The 17,859-nt window shown below is 44.6% G+C and overlaps 1 protein-coding gene across 1 annotated transcript in view; it reads right to left on the bottom strand.

Annotated features, from left to right (window-relative positions):
• NUP214 (nucleoporin 214) overlaps positions 1 to 17,859 on the bottom strand; it is a 3,229,616-nt gene that overhangs the window by 2,826,821 nt on the left and 384,936 nt on the right. Inside the window, exon 9 of the mRNA XM_044058190.1 lies at positions 7,070 to 7,136. Within this exon, the coding sequence (XP_043914125.1) occupies positions 7,070 to 7,136 (67 nt within the window). The remainder of the gene's footprint in view (positions 1 to 7,069; positions 7,137 to 17,859) is intronic.

The raw sequence follows: 17,859 nt of genomic DNA on the forward strand, positions 1-17,859 counted from the left end.
CATTACTTGTACTGCCTCCATGGGTGGGATTATTCATGGCTCTTCGGACTTCTTCCTCAAATATACCATAAGACATTTAGGAGGCAGATAGGGTATGGCCTCAAGACAATTTTTTCCTGGACCTCAGGATCCTTGCAATCTCTGACAGCAGGGTAATCTTGGTTGATTAGGGGGTTCTGAAATTCAAGAAAGACCCAACCTCCTTTCTGTGTCAGAGAAAACAATTTCCAGGTCTTCACTCCTTAAATGACTTGAGAGACAGACCACGAAAGGGAAAGTACAGTTGTGTACCTACCATAAAAGTAGATGTTCGAGTATATTCACTGTTGCAGTCATTACAATTGGGTTATCCTGCTGGCAGGCTACCCGCAGTTGGCCTGAGTTCCAAAGTCTAGGTCTGGCATCGGCTGCTGTCGCCTCTTCCTGACATCAGTGCGCCAGGGGTATACAAGATGCAGCCGACGCCATTTTCTTCAGGTTTTTCTTGCCCCAGATGTCAGGTGCCCCTAAAATGGTAGGCTAAATTATGCCAATAAGCATGCATGCACAAAAAACAACTTTTCCTTCATCTACAAGCAAATACACCACATAGGTTGTATAGAGTATAAAAGTACAGATAGGTCCCAGCAAAGAATAAAGGGGGATGGTGGGAGGGTAACCTGGACTGAAACAGTGAATACACACAAACATTTACATTTATGGTAGGTACACAACTGTACTATGTTCATAGTGTTTCACTGTTACAGTCATTACAATTGGGTTGAATCCCAAAGCTAAGGTTGGGAGGCTGGAGCTAAATAGGATTAGGAGTGGCTATAAGTCCATGCAGAAATGCAGTGGCAAAGCCTACCCTGGATTTAGAGTAGAGTGGTAAGTTATAGCGCTTTGTAAAGGTATGCACTGAACTCCAAGTTGCAGCCTCTAAGATGTCTTTGGTTGGTACTCCTCTGAGGAAAGCTGCTGAAGTGGCTGCTGCTCTGGTTGAATGTGGCCTAATGCCCTTAGGCACAGATTTGCCATGCTGTGAATAGCAGAAATGAATGCAATGGCCTATCCACTTTGAAATAGTCTGTTTTGAGATGGGCTTTCCTTGTGATGCTGCAGCATAGGCCACTAGGAGTTGATCAGTCTTTCTGAAAGCTTTAGTTCTGTCCAAGTAGAAGCGTAGCTGTCTGTGAATGTCCAAAGAATGCAGAATTCTCTCACCCTTATTCTGTGGGTTAGGATAAAAGGTAGGCAAATGAACTGTTTGGTTTAGGGCCACACTGGACACTACCTTAGGCATAAATGTAGGGCTTGTCCTCAGCAAAACCCAGTCAGGATGGAAAATGATAAAAGGTTCCACAGCCATGAGTGCCTGTAACTCAGACTCTTCTAGCGGAGGTTATTGCTAGGAGCAGAGCTGTTTTCCAGGATAAGAATATAAGAATTTTATGTCAGCTGCAGAGGCTGGTGCAAACAGAGGCAGTGTGAGTTTTTCCAAGACATAGTTGACGTCCCATGCAGGTATTGGTGCTCTCCTTGGAGGTCTTATGTTTCTGGCCCCTCTGAGGTACTGCCTCAGTAACGGATGAGAAAAGATAGGTGGTTCTGTATTGTAATGAGCTGAAATGGCAGAGGCATGAATTTTAATTAATGAAAAGGAAAAGCCTTTATCCAGCATCTCAGTTAAGTATTGCAAAATCTGAGGAATATTTGGAACAATCGTGTCAATACCTTGTGCTTGGTTCCAAGCACAGAATCACTTCCATTTGTCTGCATAAGATCTTCTGGTGATAGGCCTCCTGGCCTCCAAAATAACATCCATCACTGCTTTAGAGAGAGGTGTGTCTTGAGAGGCTATATTATCTGCCATGCCGTCAGGTTTAAGGTTTTGAGTTGGCTGTGCAGTATCTGGCTGTCTTATTGGGTCAATAAGTGAGGAATTTGAGGTAATGCCCAGGCTGTGCAGTGAGACAAGCTCTTTAGGATTGGGTACCTGTGCTGGCAGGGCCAGTCTGGGGCAATCAGTATCATTTTTGGTTTCTCGTGTCTGACCTTGAGGAGTACCTTGGGGAGGAGAGGCATATACTGTTAGATTTTTCCAGCTGAAAGACAGAGCATCCACTTTCCATGCTTGCTTGTGATAAGTCCTTGTGCAGTATCTTTGTAGTTGGTAGTTGTGAGGGGAGGCAAATAGGTCTATGTCTGGGCATCCCCAGGTCCTTGTTATCATGCTGAAGACTTGTGGATCCAATTTCCACTTGTGGGGATCCATTAGGTTTCTGCTTAGTTCGTCTGCCAGAGTATTTTTCCTTCCTGGCAGGAACTGAGCTTGCAGATGTACTTGGTAAGTCAATGCTGTGTGCCACAAGTTCATAGCTAGCCTGCAGAGGGGGTAGGAATGTGTGCCTCCCTGCTTGTTTATGTACCACATGACTGTAGTATTGTCCGTCTTTATTAGTAGTTGTCATGGATGAAGTTGATCCTTGAAGGCTGTTAGGGCATTCTGAACAGCTAGCATCTCTTTTTGATTGATATGTAGATGCATTTGACTTGTGGACCATGTGCCCTGAATACATCTTCCTGCCATATGGGCCCCCTAGGCGTAATCTGATGCATCTGTTGTCAATGCCTGCCTGGCCGTGGGTAAGGTGAATGGCTGTCCCATGTTGTGGTGACAGGCTTTTGCCCACCATCAAAACTTCTGTTGCAGGCAGGGAATGAGGGTAATTATTGTTTCCAGGCTGTGGCAATGTTGAGTCCAAACACTTTTTACATAACATTGAAGTTTCCTCATATGCAGTCTTGCATATGGAATTAGCAGAATGCAGGATGTCAAGAAACCCAAAGCCTGCAGAATTTTTCTTGCAGATAACTGGGTCTTTGTTGCCAACATTTTGAAATAAGTAGTCAGTTGTCTGTGTTTGCCTGGCGTGAGATAAGCCATCTGGGTAGTTGTATTTAAGCTTGCACCCAGGAATATTATCTCTTGAGAGGGTACGAGTTTTGATTTCTTTTCGTTTACTGTGTACCCTAGATTTGTCAGTAATCTTTTTACAAACGCCAGATGCTGTAGTAGAATGTCCTTGTTCTCTGCTTGAATAAGGCAGTCGTCCAAGTAAGGATATATTTGTATTCCTCTTTGTCTGCAAAATGCAATTACTGGTGCCAGGCACTTTGTGAAGACTCTGGGCGCAGTACACAAGCCAAAGGGCAGTGCAGAGAATTGGTAGTGCATTGAGCCAGCTTTGAATCTGAAGTATCTTCTGCATGTTTGTCTGATTGGGACATGCAGGTATGCCTCTTTTAGATCTAAAGTCACAAGCCAAGCCTTGTTGCCCAACATGGGCAGAAGCTGCTGTAGAGTCAACATTTTGAATTTTGGAATATCCAGATATGTGTTTAGAATAGATAGGTGCAGTATTCGTCTCCAGGCTTTGTCTTTTGTGGGTACCAAGAACCGTCTTGAATAGAATCCTTGACTCTGCTCTTGTTCTGGTACTTGTTGAATGACCCTCATGTCCACGAGGGAAGAAACTTGTTTTTGTGCCTCTGCCCATTGATTGCATGGCAGGTCTGGCATACCGTTTTGCCTTGGCAGGGTGTGAAAGTGGAACCTGTAGCTTTGTGAAACTATATTTAGAACACATTTGTCCTGGGTGATCATGAGCCAATTTTGTGAAAAAAGTGCTAGCTTTCCCCCCAAAGGGGCTGTCAAAAGATAAGTGCTTGGTGCTGGAAGTGGAAAGTCATTGAGACTGTTTCCTGAATGGCTGTGATTTTTCCTCTCTGCTCTTGGAGGTAGAAGCACCCCATTGTTTAGGCCTGTATGAGCCTTGGGGCTGTGATCTGCCTCTGGGGCGTCTGTATCTGACCCTTTGTGGTCTATCTGACACTGGAAAGGCCTGCAAGAAATCCTTGACTGTTTGCATAGATTTAGCCTTGTCCTCCATTTTCTTCAACATCTCTTCTGCTTTAGCACCAAACAAAGTATCATGCGGTAAAGGAGCGTCTAATAGTTTTGCTTTAACATGATCCGGCATATTTTGTTCTTTTAACCAAGCATGCCTCCTAATGACAGAACCTGTAAAAGCAGCCCTGCAGGAGGCCTCAAGAGAATCAAAACCACATTGCAAAGTATGCTTTCCAACTTGTTCAGCTGCATGCAATAAATCCTGCACTTCTTTATTGTCTGCACATTCTGTATTTGCTGGCATTTTCTGTTTAAGCAAAGATAAAAGATATTGATGATACTTAAGCATATGAAATTGGCAATTTAAAGCTCTTACAGCCAAGGTAGCAGAGGTATAAATCTTTTTGCCCCATCTGTCTAGGGCCCTAGAATCCCTATCAGAGGGGATAGGGTTTTTTGCAGTAGAACCCTTGACCCCTTTGGGACCCTGAGAGATGGTTTCTGGGTCAGCTGCAGGGTTCTTATAGAGAAATGTATGTGAATCAGGAACCCTGTAGTATCTGTCTGGCTTAACAGAGGCTGGTGATAAAGAGTCTGGAGAAAAAGTGGACTCTGTAAATACATCATCTAAAACAGGCGGGATAGCAAGGGGCCTGTGCTGGGGCAATAAAAGGAAATCTCTGAGCCTTTTCTTGGATTCTGAGTAATCTTAGCTTTCCCAGTGGAAATGCTCCCTCATAGTATGCATTGTCTCCCCAAAAGAGTAATCCTCAGGAGGAGAGGCTGAAGGGATAGATTCTTCAGCATCAGAATCCTCATAGGGAGGAATAGAGTAATCCTGTTCAGAGGAGGAATCAGAGGAAATGGAAACCTGGTCTGAAGATTCATATTCTAACTCTTGCCTATGCCTCTTTTCAGGAGGGGGATGGGAACCCCTGATCAAAGTAATAAGGTCGTCGGCCATTTTAAGCATCTGTTTTTTAGGCATGGAGGCCTGTTCAGGTGAATGTTGTACTTGTTTCTTTGTCTTTCGAGCTGCTTTAGTCTTTGTCTTTGTAGCTGAAGTAGGTTTCACATACAACTGTGTAGGCCTGAAAACACCCTCAGAAGCCGATGCCTGCTCAGCGGCTCCAGACCCATCAGAGGGAATAGTTTCCGAGTGTCCAATACCTTGAGTTTCCAGAGGCCCAGTCAGCTCCATGTGGGAGTTGGAAGCGGCCTGTGGCTCTGAGGTAGCGGGCGTCAGGGGCTGCGAAAGCGCCTCACTGAGAACCGGCAAAAGGCCTAGAAGAAGCCTTGTCGTCTGTTTTGGATCTCAGATGCCTGTCCTTTTCTTTTCGTTTTTTGTAAACTCCATTAGTCGGCTGATCCTAAGGCATTATATAATTAAAACTTCTGCCAAAGTAATGAAATGCAAAATCGTACCGATGCTTAATAGTGCGTTGGTTAAGTCTAGCTCAAAACCGACAACTAGCAACGTTATGGTCAGGGCCTAGGCAAGGAATACAGTAAAAATGAAAATTCTTATGAGGTATTTGCTTTCCACAAGAAATACAGTTATTAACTTTTTCTGACATTGGTCTGGAGCAAGAAAAAAGTTTCCCCAACGGGGTACTTAGCTTTAATGAAGACTTTGGATCTGAAATTCGAATTTGAAAACTTTAGGAGTCGGCCGACCGGCACTTGCGAACTGCTTTTGCTTCGGGCACCGCATGGCAAGAAAGACCGAAGAAAATGGCATCGGCTGCATCTTGTATAGCCCTGGCGCACTGACGTCAGGGAACAGGCGACAGCAACCGACGCCGGACCTAAACTTTGGAACTCAGGCCGACTGCGGGTAGCCTGCCAGCAGGATAACCCAATTATGACGACTGCAACAGTGAAACACGATGAACATTTGGGGAGGGGGGGGGTCTTGTTCCTACCCTTCAGCTGCAACCATGACACATGTACAGTCTTGAAGAGGAGTAACAATGATATTGTTGCTTCACAAGCAGAGAGATGCAAAACTGGTGCACAAAGGGAAAAGACCTTAGTTGGGTTAGGCAGGAGACATCAGGGTGTATTCTCTAAGGGTGCAGCCTTGCATCAATGACTCAAGCTCTCACCCAAAAACATCTAACTGAGTTCTAGGAATTCAGACACAGCAAAGAAAGACGCAAACCACTGGTTCAGTACCACCTACCTGTGGCTTAATAACTTTAGCGGCTCCTCCCCATGATAATGCCAGTCACCTTCAAACTACAGCCAATCAACCAAAGCATGAACAAGACACACTGAAATTCTTTGTAAGGTGGAAGTTGTGAGTGTACCATCCTCATGGCTCTGACTTGTCAAGCTTAGCACCTATGGTATTCAGAAAGCCATTTTAAATGAAGGAACTTCGATCCAGAATAGCTAAGATCTGGCCTGCCCTCCAAGCTGTGATCTTTGTGATGGTGTTTGTCGGGGGCACAAAGGACCATTACACTAATCTCATGCAGATACTGTCAACCACTATTTTCTTCCTTACTCAAAGGGAAGCCACGAGCTTCTTTTCAAAATGTCCAGGGGGAGAGGACTGAAAACTATGTACAGATGTCATAGCTCAGCATAATCAGCATATCCCTCCACAAGACAAGAAAATCAGTATCACAAGTCACTCCAATCAGCATTTAGGAATAAGGTTACTAGAATGCAATCTTTCTATTCAAAGCAGTTTTTCCTGCACATGTCCCAATATCTACATAGTGCAATTCTGAATTAGGAACAGTTAACTATACATCACAGCAATATTAAACAAAAAATGTTTAGCACTACTGTACACTTTAACACTACCTGCCAGAGAAGGGAAAGCAAAGATTCATGTTCATCTACCATGTCATGCTGGATGATGCAGTGTCATTTAAAATGGTATGAAGACAAATTACACACCAGGAGGTGTGCATAAACCACTAAAGTACACCCACCTTTAGCAGCACACACAATAGGAAGAATGCAAAATGCTCAAACACTCTGTGATGTAATTTGATTCATTTAATCTGTTCAAAACATACAAATAATGCAGGCAATTACTTGTCAGAAACAATACAGTCTTTGACACGGTCACATATTCAGGCACTGATCGATCTAGGCATTTAATCAGCAAATACAATTCTTTGCTGATGCAAAAAATACTGTTAAGCAAATACTTACCTTATCCTCTTGCCTGGCAATGATGCTAACTTCTGTTGAAGCTGCAGAAGCTGCTAATATAATATCCCTAAAAAGGCAAAACAAGAAAATTATATACATTACATTTGAGAGTATAGTTTGACCAAAAAATGTTACTGTAAATTGTTACACCACTACAAATAAGGACCAATATCAAAATATATGTAAAAAATACAATTATGTACTTTGTAATTTATGATAATCTTGAACAGACTTTGCATAGGAGTCCTAACTTCCAAATACATAACACTAAATGTACAAAGAAGCTGGGACAGAAAACTCTGAACTGATGTCTGCACCAAGACAACATCTGCTTATGTCATTTGTGCAAATGTTTAAAATTAAATAAAACAATCTTGTCTGACCATCTATCTTCCACTGGGACAACAATGCTTTCTTTAAAAGAAAATGAAGGACCAAACTTCCACATTTCAGTGGTGACAGTAAGCCCAATATACTATTTCAATAAAAGAAAGATGCAAACACCCATCGGCAGAAATCACAGGTGAGTAAAAGGGAAGGTGAGGAAGTACTAGACTATGTCAACAGCATTTTTTTACATTATTTTAACATCTTCCAGGACCTAATTTATTTAGAATGAAGATCAGAATTTGCAGATTATAAACCTAAGCTACAAATATGCTTGACAGGGATAAAGCCCATACTGTGGATGAGGATGAAAAAAGTGGGAGTGAACAGCCATTGTAGTGTCATCCAGTGGGAAGAAATAAGGTGGTCCATCCCACTGCACTACTAGCATGAAATACAGCACAAGGGATGGGGACATACACTTGCATCTGCCAAGCTACATCTGTGGGGCAGCCTTCATGATGTACACGTGCCATCATGCATATTCATAAATTGAAGGCATGCCTGCATATCAACTGGCAATAAGAGGGATATGGCTAAAACAAAGAAAAACCCTGACAGTCCAGAGAAGTCTGCTGTTACAAGCTCTCACCTTACAGGGAAATGAACAGAAAGAGCTTCAGCGGAAAGGCCCATCACCATCCCTTCATAGTTTCCTATTAGGCTAGTGACCCTACAGGACCTTTAGAAGACCGGCCATCCAATTCCATGAAGTATTTTTAGCCCTTGTAATTTGAACGAGCAAAAAAGAGCAGGCAGAACATTTCCATATTACCCCAACAGTGCTCCTCCAGGATGCTGTGGAATTATCCAGGCTGAGAGTCTGAGTGTCAGCAGGTTGGGATGCACAATCCTTCCCTTGCCCTAAGTCAGAAGGTCCACTCCATGAAGTAAAGTACAGTTGTGTACACTTACCATAAATGTAGATGTTCAAGTTTATTCACTGTTGCAGTCATTACATTTAGGTTATCTGCTTTGCAGTAGCCCTCAGTCGGCCTGATTAACAAAGTCTTGGGTCCTGCGTCAGTTGCTATCCCTTCTTCCATGAAGTCAGATCATCAGGGGTATAAAACATGCAGCCGACACCATTCATCAGTTTTTCTTGCCCCAGATGTCAAGGTGCCCCACTAATTGGAAGCATTTAAATCTATAATACAAGGATATACCTCCAATCAAAAAAGCAAATATACCAAAAAGCTTTTTGAGCATAGTAAATGAGAGGAGAGGAAAAGCCAAAAAAAAAAGAAAGTGGGCTGGCGGGAGGGTAACCAGGACTGCAACAGTGAATACACTCGAACAGCTACATTTATGGTAAGTGTACACAAATGTACTATGTTATTCGTGTTTCACTGCTGCAGTCATTACATTTGGGTAGATTTCCAAAGCTAAGGTTGGGTGGAGGTATTTAAGTAGAATTAGGACCAGCTATAAGGCCCTGCAAGACTGCACAGGCAAAACCAGCTCTGGATTTAGAGAAAATTGGCAAATGATAATGCTTGGTGAAAGTATGTACAGAACTCCAGGTAGCAGCTTCTAGGATGTCCCTTGTAGGGATGCCCCTGAGAAAGGCTGTAGAGGTAGATGCAGTCCTTGTTGAATGGGGTCTGATGCCCTGTGGGATGGGTTTTCCATGGTGCTTATAGCAGAAATTAATGCAGTGGCCTATCCATTTTGAAATGGTTTGCTTTGAAATAGCTTTCCCCTCTGTCCGTGCAGCAAATGCCACCAGCAGCTGTTCAGACTTCCTTTGAGGTTTAGTCATGTCCAAGTAGAATCTAAGCTGTCTGTGCACATCTAAGGAGTGCAGTATCTGTTCTCCTTTGTTCTGAGGGTTAGGAAAGAAGGTAGGCAAATGAATGGACTGATTAAGAGCCACACTAGATACCTCCTTGGGCATGAAGGAGGGATTAGTTCAGAGGGACACCCTGTCTGCATGAAAGATTATGACACGCTCCACTGCCATAAGGGCCTGTAATTCAGATACCCATCTTGCAGAAGTGATTGCTAAAAGGAAAGCGGTTTTCCAGGAAAGGAATTTTAAATCTGCAGCAGCAGCTGGCTCGAAAGGAGGAAAAGTGAGTTTCTCCAAGACAAAGTTAAGGTCCTAGGCAGGAGTGGGCGCTCTCCTGGGTGGCCTTAATTTTTTGGCCCCTCTGAGGAACTGCATGAGCAGTGGATGAGAGAAGAGGGGAGGCTCTGTGTTATAATGAGGTGAAATGGCTGAGGCATGGATTTTGATAGAGGAAAAGGACAGGCCCTTATGAAGCATCTCAGTCAAATATTGTAGAATCTGAGGTAAATTGGGCACTGCTGCATTCATCCCTTGAGATTGGTTCCAGGTATAAGATTTTCTAGTACTAGGCCTCCTAGCCTCTAAAATTATATCCATCACTGATTTGCTGAGGGGTGGTTAAGGAGAGATTAGATAATTAGCCAGGCTGCTAGGTTCAAGGTTTGCAGATGAGGGTGTAGAATCTGGTTCTCCTGCTGAGACAACAGGGAAGGAGTCTGAGGCAGGTGCCATACGGCCAAGCCTGACACATTGCGCAGGAGGGGGTACCAGTGTTGACGTGGCCAGTCTGGTGCAATGAAGATCGTCCTTGGCTTCTCCTGTTTGATCTTTAGTAGTACTTTGGAGAGCAGAGGCAGAGGAGGAAAGGCATAAACTGATCGTTTTTTCCAGCTGAAGGATAGAGCATCCACTTTCCAAGCTAGTCTGAGGGGAATCCTTGTGCAAACTTTTTCCAACTGATGGTTCTGGGAGGAGGCAAACAGGTCTATATCTGGGCTTCCCCATTTGCTTGTCAACATGTTGAAAATCATTGGTTTCAGTTTCCACTCATGTGGGTCCATAAGGTTTCTGCTTAGTCCATCTGCCAGTGTAGTTTTCCTGGCAGGAATTGAGCTTGTAGATTCACTTGGTAGCTCAAAGTTGTGTTCCACAATGCCATGGCTAGTCTGCAGAGGGGGTAAGAATGGGTACCCCCCTGCTTGTTTATGTACCACATGACCGTGGTGTTGTCCGTCTTTACCATTAGATGTCCTGGAAGAATGTGGTCCTTGAAGGCTGTCAGAGCATTCTGTACAGCTAACATTTCCTTTTGATTTATGTGTAGGTGCATTTGAGATGGGTTCCATTTGCCCTGAATGCACTTCCCTTCTAGATGAGCACCCCCATGCATAGTCTGTTGCATCTGTTGTCAAGGTTTGTGTGGCAGGGGGTAGTGTGAATGGCAGTCCCTTGTTTTGGTGGCAGGCCTCTGTCCACCAAAGGAACTCTAGGCGTAGGCAAGGTATGATAGGAATCATTGCTTCTAGATCCTATGAATGTTGACACCACAGGTTTTTGAGATACCATTGCAGTTTCCTCATATTCAGTCTTGCATATGGAATTAGAAGAATTCAGGAGGCAATGAACACAAAGGCTTGCAGTATCTGCCTTGCAGATAACTGGGCTTTTGTGGCCACTTGTTAGAAGTAGGTTGTCAAAATGAATCAGTTTCTCTGGCGTGAGGAAAGCCATCTGGGAAATTGTATTCATGCTTGCTCCCAGGAATATAATTTGTTGACAGGGTACTAGGTGTGATTTCTTTTCGTTTATGGTGTACCTCAGACAAGTCAGTACCCTCTGAACAAAGGCCAGATGATTCAGGAGTATGTCCTGGCTTTCTGCCTGAATTAGACAATCGTCCAGGTATGGGTATATTTGAATATTTCTTTGCCTGCAAAATGCAATGACTGGAGCTAGGCACTTTGTGAATACCCTGGGCACAGTAGATAAGCCAAAGAGCAGTGCAGAGAACTGACAATGCATGCAGCCTGCTTTGAAGCGTAGGTATCTTCTGCAAGACTGCTCGATAGGGATGTGCAGGTATGCTTCTTTTAAGTCTAGTGTTGCCAGCCATGCAATCTTTGCCTAACATAGGAAGCAGCTGGTGAAGAGTCAGCATCTTGAACTTTGGAATCACCAGAAAGGTATTTAGAGTAGAAAGGTCCAGGATAGGATGCCATGGTATTGCCTTTTCTGGGTAACAGGAAAAGTCTTGAATAGAAACCTTGTCCCTTTTCCGGTACCAACTGAATAGCCCCCATGCTTAAAAGAGAGAGTACTTGATTTGGGGCCTCTGCCCACTGATTTGGGGGTAGATCTGGCCAGCCGCTTGGTGTTGGTAAGGTGTGGAAAAGAAATCTGTATCCTTGGGACACTATTTAAAACCCATCTGTCCTGGGTAATGAGTTGCCAGGTTTTGGCATTCAGAACAATCTTTCCTCTTTCCGCCTAAAGGTGCATTCAAGTTGGGAAGTGCTTGGAAATTTTAAAAGCAAGTCATTGAGACAGTTTACCATAGGCGGAGTCTTACTACTCCCTAATGTGGGTGTGGAAACCCCCCACTGTTTAGTCTTGTGCGTTCCCTGGGACTGAAACCTGGAGTTTCTGCTGTGTCTGGGTTTGACTTGACAAGACCTGGAAGTGCTGGAAAGGACCAATTCTTAGAGGGCCAGTGCCTACTAAATCTAGGAGGCTGAACTTGTAAGAAATATTTAACAGTTTGCATAGACTTAGCTTTATCTTCCATTTTTTTAAGAACTTCCTCAGCCTTGTTGCCAAACAGGTGGTCCTGATTTAAGGGAGCATCCAGCAATTTAGCTTTAACATGATCAGGCAAAGACTGCTCCTTAAGCCAAGCATGCCTTCTGAGTACAGAACAGTACAGTTTTGTACCTACCATAAATGTAGATGTCCGATAGATATGCAACTGCAGTCATAATAAATGGGTTGTCCTGCCTCAGGCAGCCCTTGGTCGGCCGGATTCCAAAGTCTGGGTCCGACGTCAGCTGATGTCGCATTTCTCTCCGACGTCAGAGCGGCTGGAGTACATAAGCATCAGCCGACGTCATCTTCTTCAGTGTTTCTTGCCCCAGATGCCAGGTGCCCTCCAAGGAAGGCTGTAATCAAATTGGAAGATAAAACAGGTTTCCAGACAAATAAATAAGCAACAAACAGATACACCATAACAGATATCCCCAGCTAAGGGTAACAGGGATAGGAGTGGACCCAAGGCATAGAGGGGAAGGAGGGAGGGAAAACCCGACTGCAGTTGCATATCTATCGGACATCTACATTTATGGTAGGTACAAAACTGTACTATGTCCTTCAAGAATGCAACTGCAGTCATAACAAATGGGTTGAATACCATAGCTTAGCTGGGGGAGGTGGTATGCTCTAAGAAAGGGATGGTGTAGCTATCAATCCCTGCAGGACTGCCAAAGCAAAGCCTGCTCTGGATCTGGAATATAAAGGGAGATTGTAGTGTTTGGAAAATGTATGCACGGAGCTCCATGTAGCAGCTTCTAGAATGTCTTTTGTAGGCACCCCTCTTAAGAATGCTGTAAAGGTGGCTGTAGCTCTGGTGGAGTGTGGTCTGACATTGGCTGGCACACTCTTTCCATGAAAGGAATAGCAGAATCTGATGCAATGTCCAATCCATTTTGAAATTGTCTGTTTGGAAATTTCTTTTCCTTGTACTCCAGGGGCGTAAGCTACAAAAAGCTGATCAGACTTCCTACTAGTCTTGGTTCTGTCTAGGTAGTAGCGAAGTTGCCTGTGTATGTCCAAGGTATGTAACAGTCTTTCCCCTTTGTTCCCAGGATTGGGAAAGAAAGTAGGCAGGTGAAGTGCTTGATTTAAAGAAACCCTAGATACCACTTTTGGTAGAAAGGTAGGGTTGGGTTCGTAAGGAGACCCTGTCTCTGTGAAAAGTTATGAACGGTGGTATTGCCATTAGGGCCTGTAATTCCGAAACCCTTCTTGCTGAGGTAATGGCCAGCAGGAAAGCTGTCTTCCAGGAAAGAAATTGTAAATCCACAGAAGCTGCTGGCTCGAATGGAGGTAGAGTCAATTTTTCTGGGACAAAATTGAGATCCCAAGCTGGTACTGGTGCCTTTCTTGGGGGCTTTATATTCTTGATTGCTCTAAGAAATTGTCTTAACAAAGGATGTGAAAATACAGGTGGATCAGTGTTGTACCTAGCTGAGACAGCTGAAGCATGTATTTTTATGGAAGAGAATGAAAGTCCTTTATGCAGCATATCTGCCAAGTATTCCAGAATGAGTGGAATGCTCAAAAGTGATGCATCACGACCCTTGTTTGTATTCCAAATGCTGAATCTCTTCCATTTGGCTGAGTAAGCCTTTCTGGTGGATGGTCTGCGGGCTTCTGTTAGCATCTGCTGGACTTCCTTGGAGAGAGGTAAATTGAGGTTATTTATGATATCTCCCAAGCTGTTAGCTGTAGCGTCTGGATGTTGGGATGAACTGTCCTGAAGTTGTGTTGAGTCAAAAGTTGGGGCCATTGGGGAAGGGCCCACGTTTTGTTGTGACATATGCTCCGTAGTAGTGGGTACCAGTGTTGTCTTGGCCAGTCTGGAGCTATTAGGATCCCCTTCGGCTGCTCTGCTTTGATCTTTAGTAACACTGTGGTCATCAGTGGCAGAGGTGGAAATGCATAGATTATTAGGGAGCTCCAGTTGAATGAGAGAGCATCTATTTTCCATGCTTGTGGATGATATGTCCTTGAGCAGAAATTTTGTAGGTGATGATTGAGGTGGGAGGCAAATAGGTCTACGTCCGGCCTGCCCCATGTCGAGGTGAGTCGTATGAAGATGTCTGGATGTAACCTCCATTCGTGGGGGTCTAGGAAATTCCTGCTTAAACTGTCCGCCAGAACATTGTCTTTGCCTGGAACAAACTGGGATTGTAACTGTATGTTTAAACTCAGTGATTTTTCCCAAAGATTCATTGTCAGTCTGCAAAGGGGGTAGGAATGAGTGCCCCCCTGCTTGTTTATGTACCACATCACAGTGGTGTTGTCTGTCCGTATTAGTAGGTGGCCTTGTTGAAGTTGTTGTCCGAAGGCCTCGATGGCATGCATTACTGCCAGCATTTCTTTTTGGTTGATATGCAGATGTGTTTCCTTTGGAGACCATTGTCCTTGAATACATCTGCCCTCCATGTGCGCCCCCCCATCCAAGGTCTGAGGCGTCTGTGGTCATTGTCTGTTTTATCTGAGGTTTTTTGAATGACATACCTGTGTTTGACTGGCTTACTGTGGCCCACCATAGAAATTCCTTTTGAAGACATGGAATGAGCGGTCAAGTTGCTTCTAGGTTGCTGCTGTGTTGAGACCATAAGCTTTTTAGGTACCATTGAAGCTTTCTCATGTGTAGTCTTGCTAGTGGAACCAGGAGAATGCAGGATGCCATGTAACCTAGGGCCTGTAGGAATCTCCTTGCAGTCATCTGGGTGAGTTTTGCTAACCTTTTGAAGTAATGAGTTAACTTCTTTTGCTTGTCTTCTGTCAGGAAAGCCATTTGAGAGGCTGTGTCTAGTGTGGCTCCTAAGAAGGTTATTTGCTGGGATGGCTGAAGTCTTGACTTTTGAAAGTTGACTGTGTATCCCAGAGCCTGTAGCAAGTGTATGACATAATTCAAGTTTTTTGTCAAGGTTAGTTTGTTGTCCGCTTGAATGAGGCAATCGTCCAGGTAAGGGTAGATTTGAATCCCCTGGAGCCTGCAATGAGCAATTACTGATGCCAGGCATTTCGTAAATACTCTGGGTGCAGTAGATAAGCTAAATGGCAATGCTGAGAATTGATAATGCTCTGGCCCTGCAAGAAATCTGAGGTATCTTCTGCAACTGTGTCTGATGGGGACATGCAGGTATGCCTCCTTGAGGTCCAGAGTAATCAGCCAAGACCCCTTGCCCAGCATGGGAAGGAGTTGCTGTAGAGTCAGCATTTTGAACTTTGGTACTATGAGAAAAGTGTTTAAAGTGGACAAATCCAGTATTGGTCTCCATTGAGTTTCTTTTCTTGGAACAAGGAACAGTCTTGAATAAAATCCCTGACCTTGTTCTTGTAGTGGAACTTTTTCTATTGCTTTGATCCGAGTAAGCAGAGAAATTTGCTTGATAGCCTCTGTCCTCTGATTTTGTGGAAGGTTTGGCATGCCCTGTTTTCTTGGCAAGGTATGAAAATGGAACCTGTAACCGTGGTCTATAATGTCCAAAATCCATTTGTCTTTTGTCAGTTTGTGCCAATTGTTTGAAAACAAAGATAATTTTCCGCCCAAGGGAGCTTCTGTTTGCTCCTTGATAAGCGGAACTAGAGGAAAGTCATTGAGATTGTCCCTGCGGGGCAGGAGAAACCCCTGTGTCACCTCTTTGGTTTGCTGGTTGCCATTGTCGTCCCCTGTAGGATCCTCTGTATTGCCCTCTTCCTCGGGCTCGCCTGTTTTTGCCCCTTTGAAATCTTTCAGGATTAGGAAAGGACCAATTTTTAGAAGGCCAGTTCCTGCTGAATCTGGGTGGCTGAACCTGGAGGAAATCTTTGACTGTCTGAACTGACTTGGCTTTTTCCTCAATGGACTTTAACACATCTTTAGCATTAGCACCAAAGAGCTTATTCTTTTCCAAGGGTGCATCAAGAAGTTTTGCCTTAACATGATCTGGTAAAGGTTGTTCTTTTAACCATGCATGTCTACGAATGACCGCCCCTGTCATAGCTGCCCTACATGAAGCTTCCAATGCATCATATCCACACTGTAGAAAGTGACTGCTAACCTGCTGAGAATTATGAACAGCCTCTTGCAAAGGCTTCCTATCTAAAGGTTCAGGAGAGGCCAATTTTTTTCTGTAAGTCATCTAACAGGAAATCCTGATATTGAAACATGTGAAAGAGACAATTGAGAGCTCTCATAGATAAAGTAGTGGAGGTGTAAACCTTCTTCCCCCATCTCTCCAAGGACCTTGCTTCCCTGTCGGAAGGCAAAGGATTTTTGGAGGTGGTAGCTGAAACCCTTTTAGGCCCCTGGGAAATAGTTTCTAAATCAACAGCATGGACCCTAAAGAAATGAGAATGGGTTTCTGGGACCCTATAGTATCTGTCAGGCTTGACAGGAGCAGGAGGAAGAGTATCAGGGGTAACACTGGAGTCAGAGTATAGATCATCCAAAACATCAAGCACAGGAGGTATAGCTAAGGGTCTGTGCTGGGGTTTTTTAAGGAATGTTCGAAGGCGCTTTCTGGAATCTGAATATTCCTGTCCTTGCCACTGAAAATGCTCCCTCATGGAATGCAGAACTTCCCCAAAAGAAATATCCTCAGGAGGAGAGGCCGAGGGAATGGAGTCCTCTGCATCTGAATCCTCATAGGTCTGGAAGGGCTCTTCCTGGCTTTCAGAGTGAACAGAGCCCTCAGAATCTTCATCTGAAGAAAGAGGGTCAGAGGGTTCAACCCTGGGCCTCTTATCAGGAGGCTGGGATCCTCTCTCAGGATGGGCCTGGGAACCTCTGATCAGGGAAATTAAATCTGCGGCCAAAGACATGATTTGAGTGTCAGGAGTGGGCTGAGGTAAGGTTTTAGCAGTAAGATGCTTGGTCTTGCTGGCTGCTTTAGCACGTGTGTAGGCCTTGATAGACATGGACATGGGAGGCCTAGCTGCACCACATGCAGGAGTGACCTTATCAACAGCAATGGTCTCGGGTATCTCCTCGGTTTCAGTATCCGGAGGAAAATCAATAACTGGCGTCGGAGTGGCCTCCGGTATCGGAGGTATCGGTAATGCGGTGTCTTCGGTTCGAAGCGGTGGAATAACCGCCTCAGAAGGAATCGGGGCACTCGCGGTAAGTTTTGGCGTGGTGTCGGTGGAAGACGCGGGCCGAGGATGTCGGTCCCGGTCTTTTCGTTTCTTAGGAGTATGCGTTGTCGGTTGTTCCGACGGCATTGTGTAATCAAATTTTTCGCCGAAAAAGTCTTCAGCGAACTCTGCCCGGCGCCTGAGTGCGCTTGTTGAAGCGAGCACAGGCCGAGACGTCATGGTCCGGGCCAAGGCAAGGGAGGCAGTAAGAATGGAAATCCTTATGAGGTATTTGTTTACCACAAGGCAAACAATTATTTACTTTTTCAGTAATTTCTGACATCGGCTGAGGCAAGAAAAGGTCCCCAACGGGGTACTTAGCTTTTTTGATGACTTCGGTTTCGAAGAATACAGGAGCTGACCGACCGGCACTTGTGAACTGCTTCTGCTTCGGGCACCGCGCGGCAAGAAAGACTGAAGAAGATGGCGTCGGCTGATGCTTATGTACTCCAGCCGCTCTGACGTTGGAGAGAAATGCGACATCAGCCGACGTCGGACCCAGACCTTGGAATCCGGCCGACCGAGGGCTACCTGAGGCAGAACAACCCATTTGTTATGACTGCAGTTGCATTCTTGAAGGACATCAGTAACAGCAGCCCTGAAAGAGGCCTCTAATAAATCAAATCCACATTGCAAAGTATGTTTTCCAACCTGTTCAGCAGAATGCATTAAATCCTGTAATTCTTCATTTTCCACAGAGTCAGGAAAC

The sequence above is a fragment of the Protopterus annectens genome, chromosome 16.part0, assembly GCF_019279795.1.
Source record: "Protopterus annectens isolate FY-2018-M chromosome 16.part0, PAN1.0, whole genome shotgun sequence".
In the NCBI taxonomy this organism is placed as follows: Eukaryota; Metazoa; Chordata; order Ceratodontiformes; family Protopteridae; genus Protopterus; species Protopterus annectens.